At 40.9% G+C, this 16,454-nt stretch overlaps 1 protein-coding gene across 5 annotated transcripts in view; it reads right to left on the bottom strand.

The window, feature by feature from the left end:
• Nucleotides 1–1,798: 1,798 nt before the first annotated feature.
• The window catches only part of galm (galactose mutarotase), a 28,282-nt gene continuing 13,626 nt past the window's right edge, over nucleotides 1,799–16,454 (bottom strand). The window contains exons 5-9 of one of the 5 annotated variants that reach the window (XM_088421026.1): nucleotides 14,380–14,472; nucleotides 14,125–14,203; nucleotides 11,055–11,205; nucleotides 10,893–10,990; nucleotides 1,799–3,778 (exon numbers count right to left, since the gene is read on the bottom strand). In XM_088421026.1, the coding sequence (XP_088277152.1) occupies nucleotides 3,765–3,778; nucleotides 10,893–10,990; nucleotides 11,055–11,205; nucleotides 14,125–14,203; nucleotides 14,380–14,472 (435 nt within the window). In that variant the 3' untranslated portion in view covers nucleotides 1,799–3,764. Of the gene's footprint in view, nucleotides 3,779–10,815; nucleotides 10,991–11,054; nucleotides 11,206–14,124; nucleotides 14,204–14,379; nucleotides 14,473–16,454 lie in introns of all 5 variants that reach the window. The other 4 variants (XM_088421025.1, XM_088421024.1, XM_088421023.1 and 1 more) reach the window with 4 other exon arrangements.

The raw sequence follows: 16,454 nt of genomic DNA, 5'->3' as shown, positions 1-16,454 counted from the left end.
GTAAGAAGATGATTAATATGGAAACAAATTTGGACATAATCAAGAAATACAAAGAAGGCTGGGCTGGGCTAGGTTACCCTCGCTATAGGGAATATGGCGATAACAAGCGCGTCACGTCACGTCAAAGGTAAATAAATCCTTTATATTTTTTTTTATTTGTTATTTGTATACTGTACATGTATATTATATATATTCTTACTGTGTGACAGTGCTACGATCCAAACCCCAGAACGGATTAATTTCATATGGCGGGGGTCCACCATATTATGTGTGTGTATATATATATATATATATATATATATATATATATATATATATATATATATATATATATATATATACACACACACACACGTATATATATACATATATATATACATATATATATATATACACACACATATATATATATATATATATATATATATATATGTATACAATCGGAAAACATCATAAAAAATATAAAAAGGATTTATTTACCTCTAAATGCCGCTAGTTATGCCCATATTCCCTAATAAGAGTTATCTCCAGGATCGTGTCCATATAAATCATCTTCTTACTTCTCTAACTTCTCAAGCAATCTTGGGACCCATGGCTAACCCTTTCAATTTTGAATTAAGCAGTAAAATGCACTATAAATACGGTTTTGTAATCACTTACAATCGAACAAGGTGATCGTTCCGCGATTTTAAACAAGTGAGGCCAACCAATAGCAGATCACCATCTCTGTGAGGGGACGCCGGCCAATAGCAGACCACCATCTCTGTAAGGGGATGCCGACCAATCGCAGACCAGCATTGTAGTCACGCGTTGCATGGAAGCAGTTAGACTGCATTAGTAAATAAGTGTAATTACCTAAAAACACCTAGGGTGGAAATAACACTTGGATACTTTGAGGAAAAGACAAATAAAATCAGAGGGACATCAATGGGTTGGCGGTAAGATAATAACCGGACAAGAACAGAAAGGAAACTAAAGACACTCACAACCAACGAGACAACACAAAACACCTGGATAAGATATAATAGGAAGAGGGATTGGCCAGCAGGTAAATGCAAACAGGGGGACACAATCACACTGACGAGTATAGATATGAGGGGAACGGAACATGAACTTAAACCCATGAACAAAAGGCCTACAACTCAAAAACACAAATTAAAACCCCTGAAAAAGGTTAAAACAGAAAATAAAAGCAAACCTTGATACTAACCCACAAAAAAAGCTAACAAACATCAACAGAACATTGACTGCCGCGAGATGCCGACAGGTAAAGATGTGAAGAGGTGAAGACTAATGGAAGCAGTCTGGAGACTTGGGAAGCGGCCGCTGGAAGCTGACTGGAGACACTGATGTTCAGAGGTCTCTGAGGTTGAGTGCCAACTTGCAGGAGACTCAGGGATCGTGTGCCGGCAAGTTGAGACGGGCTCTTCCAGCGCAGACAGGTTCATGGCCCAGAGAATCTGTGTGCGCATGGGTCTACCTTTGTTCGTGCTTCTTATGCCCAGCTAACAAGGAATCGAAGGTTTGCACCAACATGTTAAAATCTGAATGACGTTTCCACCAGCGTTAGCAACTCTGCTCTGTCTTTATTTTTAAACCACAAATAAGTAGGTACCAGAAAAAATGAGTATAACTGGGTATATTTCTCAGTAGAACCTAAGCTTTATAGTCATGGGTCCCTTCGGTTCCTGATTCTTGGTGCCCAACCCTAAGTAGGACACACTGTCCATTTGAAATTCTGTACAGAAATTTATTACCCATTGTAAATAGCCCAAATTAAAGAAATTGACTTATCAGGTTCAGCCAACCAACAACATTTAATAAACGACACACACGAGGAAGTAAGTCAAGAGATTTTAGAACAAACAGATGTGTTACATAGTTACAGATCTCCTACCACTCTGGGAACAGATCTTGTCAAGTCCTCTATTTTTATTGATTAGAGTAGCCTTAGTTTCAAAACATAGCTGCCCTAAAAGATTGGGGGAACAAATGCGTTGGGGACGCAACAATCAACAAGCGATAGTGGTGTCTGTGCACTATACCATCATTTATCAGTTCATACAGAGGCTACGACAGTATCTACATCTCCACAGACCGTTGTGCCCTGTAGTGAGGTCACAGTGTTCTTCTTGTGCTCGCTGCTTCTAACATTGTTATACTGGACTTCTGCATAAATGCTTTGCAATACAATAAGTGTAAATATGGGATTATGAGCATTCTAACAATGATTGTATGTGGAACATATTACATGAAAGGAAAGTGAAAAGATCTAATCATCTGCCATATGATTCTGCCCCTGCAGCAAGGCCTGCTTCCCATCAAACCACCTGGGACACCTTTTCTTGGTTCTTATCTGGTGAAAAGGTTACCTATTCACTATGTTAGCTAGGTTATTGACAATTGCAAACATCTATTCTTGTTGTGTTAGTAATGTTTTATTTACAATATAAAATGTATTTTACTATGTTTTCGTAATTGATCGGGTATCTAAAATAGTAAATTTTGACTGGCACTTTGACTGGATCTATGTTCAATACAGAATATATAACCCCGATAAGAGTAAAACATAATCAACGCACGACCTTCCTGAAAAGTGAACATGAGTAACTGCCCAAAAGTGAAATCCCTTTAATGTTTACATTTTATGATTATTGTCATGAAAATCATTGTGAAGTGTAACAAATATAAGGTATTTATTTTAAGTTGTGGGGGACACCCTGGACTGATTGCCAACCAATCGCAGGGCACACAGTGACAAACAGCCATTCATTCACCCAATCACACCTAAGGACATTGTAGAGTGTCCAATGTACCTGTCATGCATGTTTTTAGAATGTAGGAGGAGGCCAGACCGCCCAGAGAGAACCCAAACAGGCTTGGGGAGAACATACAAACTCCACACAGCTGGATTTGAAACTTGGAACTGTGATCTGTGAGGCAGACGTGCTAACTGCTCTTCCATAGAGCAATCCTGAATATACGTAATTGCATAAAAACAAATTGCTTGCAAATACACACATACACAAACACACCTGCGCGCAAAAACACACATGATCAATTCCTTTTAATTAACGGTATTATGCTGTGTATCTAGTAACCACCTTTGCAAAAAGAAGACCTGGGGGACACACACTCTCTCTCTCTCTCTCTCTCTTAAATAAAGTGATAACTTGATCACCAACAGTGTGTTTACAAGAAATTTCCTTGGCAAAATTGAGAATCCGAGGAGGCCCCTGAGGTTTATTCAAGAAACTTCTGAGAGGCACATACAAGATACTGACCATCGACCCAGATCTCAGTATGCAAGAGCTGACCAAAAATACCTTGCACAATGTCAAACAAAAAACATTGTTTTAAAGTTTTGTGAATTATTACTGAAAATAACCATTAAAACATGCCATATTTCACAGACATACATTTAAAAATGATGAATACAGAAATTTTTCATTACTTCTTCAGTGCCAAGATGCTGAACACTTTTGAATGGAGCGTTACACACAAAATAAAAAGGAAGAAATTCTCAGAATATAACACTGAAACTTTATATCAGATAAGTGATATTTCCAGCCCTCACGAACCCACAACAAAAATCAATCTGTCCATCAACCCCTTCATCCATCCTCTAATGCTTATCCAAGGTCAGGTAACGAAGGGAGCAGCTTTTAGCAGGGATGTTCAGACTTCAGCTACATATTCAATCAGCATGGGTGAACGTGAAACGAGTCAGGTGTCGATATTCTTCGCCGGGATGAATAAGACAGTCAGGAAATGAAGCCTAATAAAAGACACAACATAATGACATTTTTTTTTCCCTACAAAATATTACTTTTAAATTTGCTACAGAAAGACAGTTTTGCATACAACTTTTGTACCAATGTACTGTACATGTAACAATGCATTGAAAAAATTATCTTTCTCTTAAGATGCATCTTTGTTGCATCGTTTGACAGATGTTTGATGCACATTTGATGCGTCCATTTCCAAATTGATTTTTGCATCAATTTGCAAAAATCAAAGTATAATGTCAACGGATGGGCTGACATGGTAGATAAGAATATTAATGGAAATTGGTAAATGTGTTAATGTAGAAAGCAGAGTCAAGAGTAGGGGTGCACGATTATGTCCAAAATAATAATCATGATTTATTTTATTGCGATCATGATTATTAATCACGATTATTCATCATGCTTGGTCAAACATGTCTATTTATTGCACTTTTTAAAAACAAGCAGTATACACTAATTAAACAAGGCTTGACACTAAATAATAATAATAATAATAATAATAAACTAAAATAAATAAAGTAAATCATAATTATGGCAAAAACTTAGTGAGTGCAAACCATTGATAAAAAAATGAAGCCAAAGCACATACTGCAACAGACCTGTAGAACACCTACAGCCTTAAAGGTTTTTTTTGCAAGAAAAAAAGTACAAAAGTACCAGAGTCACTGGAACTGAGTATGGACTTAGCAGTCAAAATGACATTTTTGGTCATTTCAAACCCAATTTATTTGAATTTTTGCGGATTTTCCAAAATGCATCTCAATTGACATGTCATCTAAACATCTAAACATGGTCACTTAAAGGCTTTTAACTGTGAACTCCTTTTAAGCAAAAGTTTGTCCGAAATGTTTTCTGCCCCGTGCTTCCATGTAAAAAAGATAATAAAACATCAACAGTAAAATAAAAACAAATAAAATATACAGTAGTTTTGATGGCAAATTGTAAACTTTTTTTTAAACAGTAGCTCCGGGAATATTGTCATAGGTGGGCATTTTACATTGTTTTTGCTGGTCTGTCATTTAGTTCCTTCCAAACAAGGACCTACTTCCGTCGTCCGTCGTTTTTTGGAAGACTACTCAAACTGCAATCAGCGGTCTGTCAGTCCAATATTACGACACTTCAGTCAGTCATCACTCCGGTTGGTCACAGGTGGTGACAATTACAACGACAGATTAAAATGACTGAGGAAACAAACTGTTCCGTTGGGCTTCGTTTATTGTTTCTAAAATGTTTTTGGCATTCAGTGGTCTGTGAGCCAAACGTTGATCCGTCACAGTCCATCAGTACCGACGGAATGCCCAAAATGCTCATCATGAAAGCCTTATTTTTCTAAACCTTAAGAAAATACAATAATGCAGCTGTTAAAGCATGCTAGTGTTTGCTGATGCATGGCCAAAATGTTATTGAAAATAAAACATGTCAAAAACAAAGCTGCTTTGGAAGGGTGAACAAGGAAATGTAATCAGCTAAGCAGTATAAAGCCTCAAGCTTTTTTTTTTTTTATTTATTTTTTTGCACTGCTGTTTTGCGAATAATTGACTTAATTTGAGGAGCAATTTTCTAATTTTGTTGAGCATTTTTTGCAGGTTAATTCCGGGGTCCGGAAGCAATGTTTTTTACTAAACAATGATATGAAATGAACAATTATTATTACATAATTATGACAGTTATTAATGGCTAATGCATTAATGGCCTTTTTTCTGTCTTGAGTTTGAAATGCCGGAGTAAATGTTAACGCATTACATCTTGTATGCACGTTAGCAGCAAATTGTGCTGTATCATAAAATGACAGCCTAACTGACTAGTAGTTCCTTTGTGTCCTTAATCGACGATTTGATGTGTTTCTTTCTTGGAGGCGTGTTCATGTTCGTGGAGACTTGATGTGATAGTGAAAATTTGGGATAATGAAGTGAAGAAGACAAGTCAAGCTAATTATTAAGAAACACTAAAAAAGAACCTGGGTGTATCAGCGTTTGTGTGTTGACTCACTGTTTTTAGTTCCTTACACTTTTTAGATGCAGCCAGCCACTTCTCTCTTGGGGTCAAGATTCACAGCAGTTATGCCGGCCAAGGTGACCCGCCAGGCCGTGCAAGATCACTGACCCCACGATTGATGCCAATCATTCCCATGTACCTACCCACATTGAATGCAGAGTTTGTCCCTGCTTGCCGGCGCTGCGAACACACCAGGTAGAGAGCAGGACCAACCAAAAGGAGTGCTATGGCGCGTGGGCTGCTCGCTAGGAATCGAAATTTAGCACCGTCGTTTCAAAATACAGTATGAATGATTCCGGGGGAACTGGATTTAAAGTCTTGGCTCAACTTGATTCCTGATTCTCGGTGCTCAACTCTACTGCTGCTTCTCTCTTTGTTGCCTATTAGTTAAATCTTGAAAAAGTTTTGGATTTCCTTCAATAGCTATGCTGATGAGAGATTAATATGTCACTAAACAAGAACAATGAATTTTCCTTAAAACCAACAGTGTTTTCTATACGATTTTCTTCAGTAGGGTATTTGATTTTGCCATACATTTTCATTTTTTGTCTTCATGCTTCGTGCTCAGAGACTGATGGTTTAACAAAATGGACTGAAAATCATATTACGATTGTTAATTGAAACTTCGGGTCTTAAAAAAAGATAATGGTGGGAGTAAAATCGCCTGACATTGTTTGAACCAGTAACTTTCAATACAAAAAAAAAAAAAAATTAGAAAACCCCCCACCAAAGAGCACTTTTTTGTTATAATTAACCAAAGTGTGAAAGCTCGAGATACGGTTGCTTCTGTATGTTTTTTTTCCCTCATATTATGAAAATTATTTAGCATAAAAAAGAAACAAAACAAAATTTAACAAAACTTGAAATCTCAAAATTCCCATTTGAAATTAACGCAACATGAGATTCTATGGCTCATTAATGGAGGGTTTTCACAGCACGTCATGAGCTGTGTCATAAACTCGGAAGCCGTCATCTTGGACGTAGTTGGTACTATAACACTGCATGGGCACTACGTATATCTGCAATATCGTTAGGAAAAATGGTCAATTATTGCCGTGTTTCGGGTTGCACAAATCGGGCAGACCGAGAAAAACATTTAGACTATTACATGCTTCCAAAAGTGATCAAAAATCAAGGAGAGGAATGCCAGAAATTATCGGAGGAAAGGAGACGCCTGTGGTTGGCAAAGCTCAACCAAGATCTGAGAGGAAAAAATCCGGACAACATCCGAATTTGTTCCGCTCATTTTTTTTTTCATGAAGACAATATTGATTGCAAGCAATCAATATCCACACGCCATCTGGTTGTAAGCCTCCAAACCTTTGTAGGATTTAAGATCTTCGGCTGTGTATGGGCTCGGTGAAAAAAAAACAAGTAGTTGACTATATCTGGATATGTAATTGTGGGAAGAATACACGGATCGTCATTTATCCAGGAGGTCAGCCAACTCATATAGATCGACACCGCCGATAAACTGTAATTTTTCCACATACCAGGCCTTTTCCTATGTTCTGAGTCCTTCAATGTATGCCTTAGCATTCGCGACAGGCTTTGCTGATGTTTTTTTTCGTCTCAACATTGATAATTCTGTTTAATCCGTCCCAGACACACAAGAAGGCATTGCACTCTGTTTGTCGAGAGCCTCCGTAATGGCGCTGCATCCGGGTTACCCCCCCACAATGTTATGTCAATGAAAACCCTCTATATGGCTGCTCAGATATTACGGCGCTTCTCGGGAACACATACAGGAGCTTACTATGGATGACCTGAACACTGTGCGGAAGCCCGAGATATGACTACAACAGCAGAAATGCTATCTCATCAATTAGAAAGTTTTCTTTATCTGCTGTTTTGCCTCCTCCTCTGCCGTCACATTTTCTTTGGAATATCGCCTTACTCGAAAGGTAATGTGCCTTACTCGAAAGGTAATGTAACATTTAATGTGGTATTTTTAAAGGACTTGAAATGATTTACATCTAGGGGCTGCATTTCATTTTTGTGAGGGTGTGAATGAGATTGTTAATTTTGTCACTTTACAGTGACATAGAATTTACCTTTGACTTCCTTGCACGAATTAAACCGGGTCCCAAACGGACCGCGCATACCATAACTGATGGAGTTAGACACAGGTTTGAATAATGTGACATCGCTGTGTGCATACTGACAGTGCATTTAGTGTGGGAGCGGCACTGACAATTATACTGATAAGGAGGAAGCCTTTTTAATTAATGAAAGAAAGGGTGAGTACCAAACACTACATCCTGGCACTCATGAGAGTAATTCACAAAAAAAAAAAAAAAAATTGTGTGCACCCCCGCTTGTCTGTCACTATAATGGAAGAGGATCCACACACCACAGCGTGCTTGTTGTGTACTTATAGATATAAGATAAACTCTATGCTCCTGCAGAGAACGATCATTTAGCGCCGAATGTTGACAAAATGGGTTAGGTGAACAAAGGCAACTGATTACACAGGACTTCATTCAGAGATATCAGAAAACACTGCACTGAATACAAATGCACACCACAATTTTCACATTTGTAATCAAATAAATTTGAACCGATTATTAATTGAACTATTGCACTAAATCATTTCAACCCATTGGTCACAAAAAAGTGACCGTAAAGAAAATTGTATTTATGAAGCTTTACAAATGAATTTTCAATCATTTTTCATAAAGTACTGAAATATTACAATATGTAGATGAAATGTGTGCAATGTCACATGTTTAGAGAATATTGTCACATGACCAGAACTGTTTACTTTGTGGTTGCACTTCCAGAGAAAGATGACAGCCTCAAAGCTTCCAAACAAAAAGTTAGTAAAGTATGTTAACACTGAACAGAAGATTTTTCATACACATGATCTCTAAGTTGATATATGCATTTGCACTTACTCAAATCGGTTTGGTGTGTTTGCACAATTAGTAATTTCATGGTTGTGACTGGTCACTAAACACACCTTTTCATCAACTATTTCACTTAAAAAAAAAGTTCTTGACAGTAATCCCTCGCTGTATCGCGGATCATCTTTCACGGGTTCGCTGCTTCAGGGATTTTTTACAGTGTGGATATTTTTTTACCGTGCATTGTGTTCTGAATCCTGATAGGCTCAGGGGCTTTACTGTGGTCTCGAAATAAAATATTGACGCTGTACTGTATTGGTTTTTAACTTGTCAATGTACAGTGGGCCCCCGGTTTACGAACTCCCTCTTGTACGAACATTTCATCTTACGAACGTGAACCGCGGCGTTTTTGTCCCCCCCCTTACGCACAAACCTTTCGTCTTATGAACAATCCAACATGCCCCAACATGCCGGTCAATGTGTCCGTGCTATTTTTTTTTGTTTTGCTGCGTCAATAAAACCAACTGTTCCCGCATGTCATGGTAACACTGATATGCTATTGTTCTTACAATGTCACAGTCACTGTCTCAGTCACGGTGTCAGTCACGGAGATGCCGATACGCTATTGGTCGATTAAGTTCACAGTCCCAGTCTCAGTCACGGAGATGCAGATATTCAATTGGCCGGCGTCATGTCAATCACAGAAATGCCGATATGCCATTGGCCGAACACCTTCATCTAGCTTGATGGCACAGCTGGTCGGGATGGAAGGAAGGAGAGAAAAGGAGTGAAAAACGGAAGGAAGGAATGTTGTGAAGACTTTGCAAACTTTATCTGTTAGACATGGCTTCAAAAATTGCTAGTGGCAGTAAAGGAAGAAGTAAGAGGATGATGACAATAGAAACGAAGTAGGAGATAATAAAAAAAATACGAAGGAGGCGCACGCATAGTTAACCTTGCTCGTGAGTATGGCCGTAACCGCTCGGCAATCTTCGAAGGGCAAGACTTTCCTTGCCAGGGGACGGACCTCGGTCGACAACAAAATGGAGAGGCTTCTTCTATTATGGATCAAAGAGAAGGAAATCGCCGGTGATATGTTCTAGTTTGAGAAAAGTTCTTGTTTAAGAAAATAAATCAATAAATTCTGCGGGTTCGTCTCTGCTCCCCTCCGCCTCCACCCAGCTCAAGTCACGTCGCCCCAAAGTATACTTTGTATACTTATGTTATTTAATTTAACTGTACAGTAGATTATGTTACTAATTTTTAATATGTGTATAAAGTCGTTATGTTTTTACCTAAGGTTTTTGCACGCGTTGCACGCATTCACTAATTAACATAGGTTTGGATTGCCCGTCATACAAGCAATTCAAGTTACGAGCGTAGTCGCTGAACGGATTAAGTTCGTAACACGGGGCCCACTGTATTACAAAAGGCAAGAAGATGCAAAAGCTTGCTTTCGTCTCTCCTGTGTCTCCACTGTGCCCGTGTAAGCTCAGCTCAGCTCACAGGTTACAAATGTGCTAGGAAGCACATTGGTTGACAGCTTGGTCTCTGTGAGCCAATAATGTGACTCGTAGGCGTGCCGAGAGGAAACACACACACTAATGTAAGCACACAGACAGCAACGGAGAAATGCACAGCTTTGGAAATCTGACCTAGATTTCTTTCGTCATAAATTGAAATTTCAAGTGTATTATGATGTAAGAGGCTTCACTTTAATTCGATGTCCGGGCATATCCGTTTTAAAAAATCTTCTTGCTCAGAAAAAGAAAGAGCTGAACAATTACTCATAAAAATGTGCGGGTTTAGGACGAAGAGGCATAGCTGGGACTGCTAAATATGCGAGTGACAATGTTTCCAACTTTGTATTACGATATTAAAATGATTGTTTTAAACAAATTCGGGGCTTAAAACAGGTTTTGATTTTTGGTTTTATTCTATAGTTTAGTATTGTATTGTAAAATAAAATAAAAAATAAAGCTGACTACTTCATGGATTTCACTCTGCGGGTGTTATTTTTGGACTGTAACCCCTGCGTTAAACGAAGGATTTCTGTATTTCAAAGGGTTACCAATGGCATATGATTTGGATGTTTTCATGTCCAGGAAAAGTTTGGGCTTAAATGGGTTTTAAATACAAAGGTGAATGTAAGAGTGATCAATATGTGTTCTGAGTGAACCACATACCTGGTTGACAGCATCAGGCCAATTCTGAGTCTCCAAACAGAAGGAGCAGTGTTTACCATATTTGACTCCACCTTTACCTATTAGAGACCCATCCAAGAAGTTAGCTGTATAGAATTGGACTCCTGGTTGGTTGGTAGAAACCTCTAAAACACGACCACTGGCTGAGTGGTTAACCCTGGAATCAACACAATGGTAATGTGAGACAACAAATGCCGAGGGTGTGGCTGTGTTAACCTAACCTCGCAGCAATCCTCTCAGTCCATGGGTCTCCAGGTGATGACAGGCAAAAGTTGTGGTCAAATCCCCCACCTGGAACTTCCATTAGCTGTGGTCCAATCAGAACTGGTTTCCTGAGGTCAAAGGGTGAGCCATCCACTGCTTTGATTTCTCCTGTAGCCAAACCAAAAACACATTTTCTGAAATGTACATCAAAATGAAAACCTGGAAGAAAACTGAGCAATGTTTTTATAATATAATATTCACAGATCACTTTGTTTTCAAATCTTACACTTGAGATGGCTTTGAATAGATCACATAGGAGCACACACTTCCTGTTAAGGAAATATGTGACCCGGTCTAGCAAACGTGTTGGCACGTTGACAGATAAAAGTTTTGTGTAAAACAAATTTAGATATTGTGCACAAAGATATTGACTTTCAGATTTTTTCAAAAATGGGGATCTTTATTTTAATTTTCTAGAAATCAAATGGTTGAAACTGTAATGAGGATTAGTAGATGATTTTAAGAAGGGGGGACCGGAGGGTGTGTTCCAACTACAGAGGAATCAAACTCCTCAGCTTCCCCGGTAAGGTCTATTAAGGGGTGCTGGAGAGGAGGGTCCATCGGGAGGTTATCTCAGTTTTCGTCCTGGTCGTGGAATAGAGGACCAGCTCTACACCCTCGGCAGGGTCCTCGAGGGTGCAAGGGAGTTCACCCAACCAGTCTAATTGTTCTTTGTGGACTTGGCGTTCGATCAAGTCCCTCGGGGATCTTTGGGGGGGGGGGGCTTCGGGAGTTTGGGGTACCGGATGCCCTGATACGGGCTGTTCAGTCCCTGTACCACCGATGTAAGAGTTTGGTCCGCATTTCTGGCAGTAAGTCGAATCTGTTTTCAGTGGGGGTTGAACTCCGCCAAGGATGCCCTTTATCGCAGATTCTGTTCATTACTTTTATGGACAGAATTTCGAGGCGCAGCCGAAGCGTTTCTGGGAGTCTGGTTTGGGAGTCTTGGCATTGCATCTCTGCTATTTGCAGATGTGGTCCTGTTGACTTCTTCAGACCATGACCTCCAACTTTCGCTGGACCAGTTCGCAGCCGAGTGTGAAGATCAGCACCTCCAAAGGTAAGTGCTATCTATATATAATATACATGTATACAATCAGAAAACTTCATAAATAACACATATCGAAAGGATTTATTTACCTTTGAGTGGCACTTGTTATGCCCATGTTGCCGAGTAAAGGTAGCCTAGGCTAGGCTAGCTTCGTATTTCTTGATTATCTCCAGCTTTGTTTCAATATAAATGACCTTCTAACTTCTCTCTTTAACATCACAAACAATCTTGGGACCCCATGGCTAACCCATTCAAGTTTGAATTAAGTGGTAAAAGGCACTATAAATACAGTTTTGTAACCACTCACAATCGAACAAAGCTTTACCATTCTGCCATTTTGAAACGAGTGAGGCCAACCAATAGCAGACCAGCATTGTAGTGACATGTTGTATGGAGGCCATTAGACTACAACAGAAAATAAGTGTGAGACAAAACAACACATACAGCCAAGCCCCTAGGGTCATGACAGTTGTTTTTGTCGCAAAACCGGGAAAATACCATAAAGAGGGGACGAAAAAAAACTCTGTATTCCACATCACAACATGAAAAAAATAAGTCAGGGACTTATAAGTCAGGGTCCACTGTATCTTGGGGGTCTTGTTCACGAGTGAGGGAAGGATGTAACGGGAGATTGATAGGTGGATCAATGGAGCTTCTGCTGTAATGCTGACTCTGCGCTGGTCTGTTCTGTTAAAGAAAGAGCTGAGCCAAAAGGCGAAGCTCTCTATTTACCGGTTGATCTACGTTCCTTCCCTCACCTATGGTCACGAGCTGTGGGTCGGGACCAAAAGAACGAGATCCCAGATACAAGTGGCCAAAATGAGTTTCCTCTGCAGGGTGTCCGGGCTCTCCCTGAGAGATAAGGTGAGAAGTTCAGCCATTCGGGACTCAGTGTCGAATCACTGCTCCTTTTGAAGTGGTTCAGGCATCTGTTTAGGTTGCCTACCGGACGCCTCCCCGGTGAGGTATTCCAGGCATGTTCCCCTGGGAGGAGGCCCCGGGGATGATCCAGGACACGCTGGTGTGTCTATGTCTCTCGGCTGGCCCGGGAATGTCTCGGTGAAGAAAGAGCTGAGCTGAAAGGCGAAGCTCTCTATTTGCCAGTTGATCTACATTCCTGCCCTCACCGATGGTCATGAGCTGTGGGTCGTGATCGAAAGAAAACGATTCTGGATACAAGCGGCCGAAATGAGCTTCCTCCGCAGGGTGTCCGGGCTCACCCTTAGAGATAGGGTGAGAAGCTCGGTCATCCGGGAGGGGCTCAGCGTGGAGCCGCTGCTCCTCCGCGTTGAGAGGAGCCAGTTGCGGTGGTTCCTGCATCTATTTAGGATGCCCCCGGACACTTCCCAAGTGAGGTGTTTTGGGCATATCCCACAGAAAGGAGGCCCGGGTACGACCCAGGACACGCTGGAGGGACTATTTGTCTCTTGGCTGGCCTAGGAGTGCCTGGGAATCCTTCCGGTGGAGCTAGACGAAGTGGCCGGGGAAAGGGAAGTCTGGACTTCTTTGCTCAAGCTGCTGCCCCCGCGACCCCACCCCGGAACACAGCCGTAGACGATATATGAATGGATGGATGGATGGATGAATGTTTTTTGTTTTTATTTACATTTTACACAACTTCCCAACTTCAACAGAATCTGGTTTGCAGTTAACAGTTGAAAGTTGGTTTATAATGTTTTTCTTTTGTCAGTGTTAAAAAGGATACAATTTTAGGTATATTTATAAATGTTTTTCTGAATAGTAAGCTTATTTATGGTCGGCATGGTTAAGTGGTGGGGTAAACAAGGGATTACAATAGATTAATCCGCAGTTACTGTACATGAGTACTGTTCATAATTTATTTATTCAGCCTCGCTAGTCCAGAATTGAAGACAGGATTAGGTTCTAACTATTTATACTACAAGAAGTTTATAAGCGTCAACATTTTCTTAATTGCTATAATATGCAGGAAATTTAGTTTGTCATTTTAGTATTACCTGTGGGAATAGACGTGTCATCCACTGGCAAGTAGGAATGAGCCATGATAGACACTTCATGGTCGTAGATATCTGTATTCTTTACATAGACACCAAACACAACGTAAAAATTTCACAATTTGGTTCGGCAAAAAAAAGCCTGCAGTTTTTGGGCTTCATCTTTTTATTTCTCACTACAAGATGGACAAAGGCAAGTACTCAATGACGGATTTCCAACAATCAATAAATACAATGAAACGTGCTCTTTAGATTTACCTGTCCAGCAAGGTTGAAATATGAGTGGTTAGTGAGGTTGACTGGAGTTGTTTTAGAAGACTGGGCTTGATATTCTGCAGTCAGGGTTTCCTTCTTAACAGAAAACAACAAAATCAGTGGGTCTCTCATTACTACAAAAATCATTAACTATTTAGGTAAACAAATCAGTTTAAGTATTGAAAATTCTGCTTTAAAACTCAGCAAATATGTACATTTCCCCTAAATTGTCCATGATTGTAAATGATTTTTGTTTCTGTGTTTCCCTTACAGTTAATGAAAATTTTTTGGAACACCTCACGCGGAACACGCTAGGTTAACCAATACTTAAGTAAAGATGGAAGGACAGTGGCAGGTTCTGTCTTTTGAGGAAAATTAGTTGTCAGTTATTTAAAAATGAAAAAGATTCAGTTAGAGATTATAATAAACTGAGCAAACAAATTACTAAACAGTGCGCACGAACTACTACTTAACCGTAATAATAATAATGCCTTTCACCCAAGGCGCTTTACAAAGCACAGCAAAATAACACAGTAACCAGTGGTGGTACACTACATTGAGTAGCCACAGCTGCCTTGGGGCAAGACTGACAGAGGCGAGGCTGCCATACTGAGCCACACAGCCCCTACGACCAGTCACTCGAGGCAAGGTGGGTGAAGTGTCTTGCCCAAGGACAGAACGACACATGACTCTGACAGAGCGAGGATTGAACAGCCGAACCTTTGATTACTGGACGACCCTCTCTATTGCCTGAGCAACGACTACCCCGTGCGCACTGATTACTAGACTGGGCTAACGGATTAGAAAACTGTGCACGGATTACTAAACCGAGCAAACAGTTTACTAAACCATGCCATTAGTGCCATGGTGTCGAACGCCAGTCCTCGAGGGCTGGCATCCTGCATGTTTTCCGGTTTTCTTTCCCAAACGCACCTGATTCAAATGATTAGCTCATTAGCAAGCTCTGCAGGAGCTTCAAAATGATGGCAATCATTTGAATCAGGCGTTTTTGAGGGAAAAGGTTTGAAAACATGTAGGATACCGCCCCTCGAGGACTGGAGTTCGACACCCGTGCATTAGTGCAAATATTTTTTTTTTTATACCCTGGCACCAGAGGGGCTCCATAGATTTTTAGCCATGCTTCCATACATCCATTTTCTAGAGCTGCTTATCCTCACAAGGGTCGCAGGCTTGCTTTTGCCTCTCCCAGCTGACTTTGGCCAGTAGGCGGAGGACACCCTGAACTAGTTTCCAGCCGATTGCAGGGCACATGGAGACAAACAACCACTCACATACCCAATCACACCCATGGACAATTTAATGTGTACAATATGCAAATTTTTGAAATGTGGAAGGAAGCTGGAGTGCCCAGAGAAAACCCACGCGGGCTTGGGGAGAACATGGAAACTCCACAGTGGAAGGCCAGAGTGAGGTGGGTTTGATCTCGGGTCCCTGAACTGTGAGGTGGACATGCTAATCACTATGGCACCAAGCTGCCCGATTTTAAACCATCCATTATACGCTTATCCGGGGTCAGGCGGGGGCCTCAGTCTCAGTAGGGAAGCACAAATTTCCTTCTCCCCGGCCACTTTGTCCAGCTCCTCCGGTAGGATCCCGAGACATTCCCGGGCCAGCCGAGAGACATAGACATTCCAGCGTGTCTTGGGTCATCCCTGGGGCCTCCTCCCAGGGGAACATGCCTGGAATACCTCACCAGGGAGGCGTCCGGTAGGCATCCTAAACAGATGCCTGAACCACTTCAACCGGCTCCTCACAATGCAGAGGAGCAGCGACTCGACACTGAGTCCGTACCGAATGACCGAACTTCTCACCTTATCTCTAAGGGAGACCCCGGACACCCAGCAGAGGAAACTCATTTCGGCCGCTTGTATCTGGGATCTCGTTCTTTTGGTCGCAACCCACAGCTCGTGACCATAGGCGAGGTAAGGAACATAGATCAACCGGTAAATAGAGAGCTTCGCCTTTGGGCTCAGCTCTTTCTTTATCAGAACAGACCAGCACAGAGCCCGCATTACAGCAGAAGCTCCATTGATCCGCCTGTTGATCTCCCGTTCCAA

The sequence above is a fragment of the Hippichthys cyanospilos genome, chromosome 8, assembly GCF_059441005.1.
Source record: "Hippichthys cyanospilos isolate Australia breed blue-spotted pipefish chromosome 8, RoL_Hcya_1.0, whole genome shotgun sequence".
NCBI lineage: Eukaryota > Metazoa > Chordata > Actinopteri > Syngnathiformes > Syngnathidae > Hippichthys > Hippichthys cyanospilos.
Note: the sequence above shows the minus strand (reverse complement) of the source record. Positions and strands in the feature narration are given on the sequence as shown.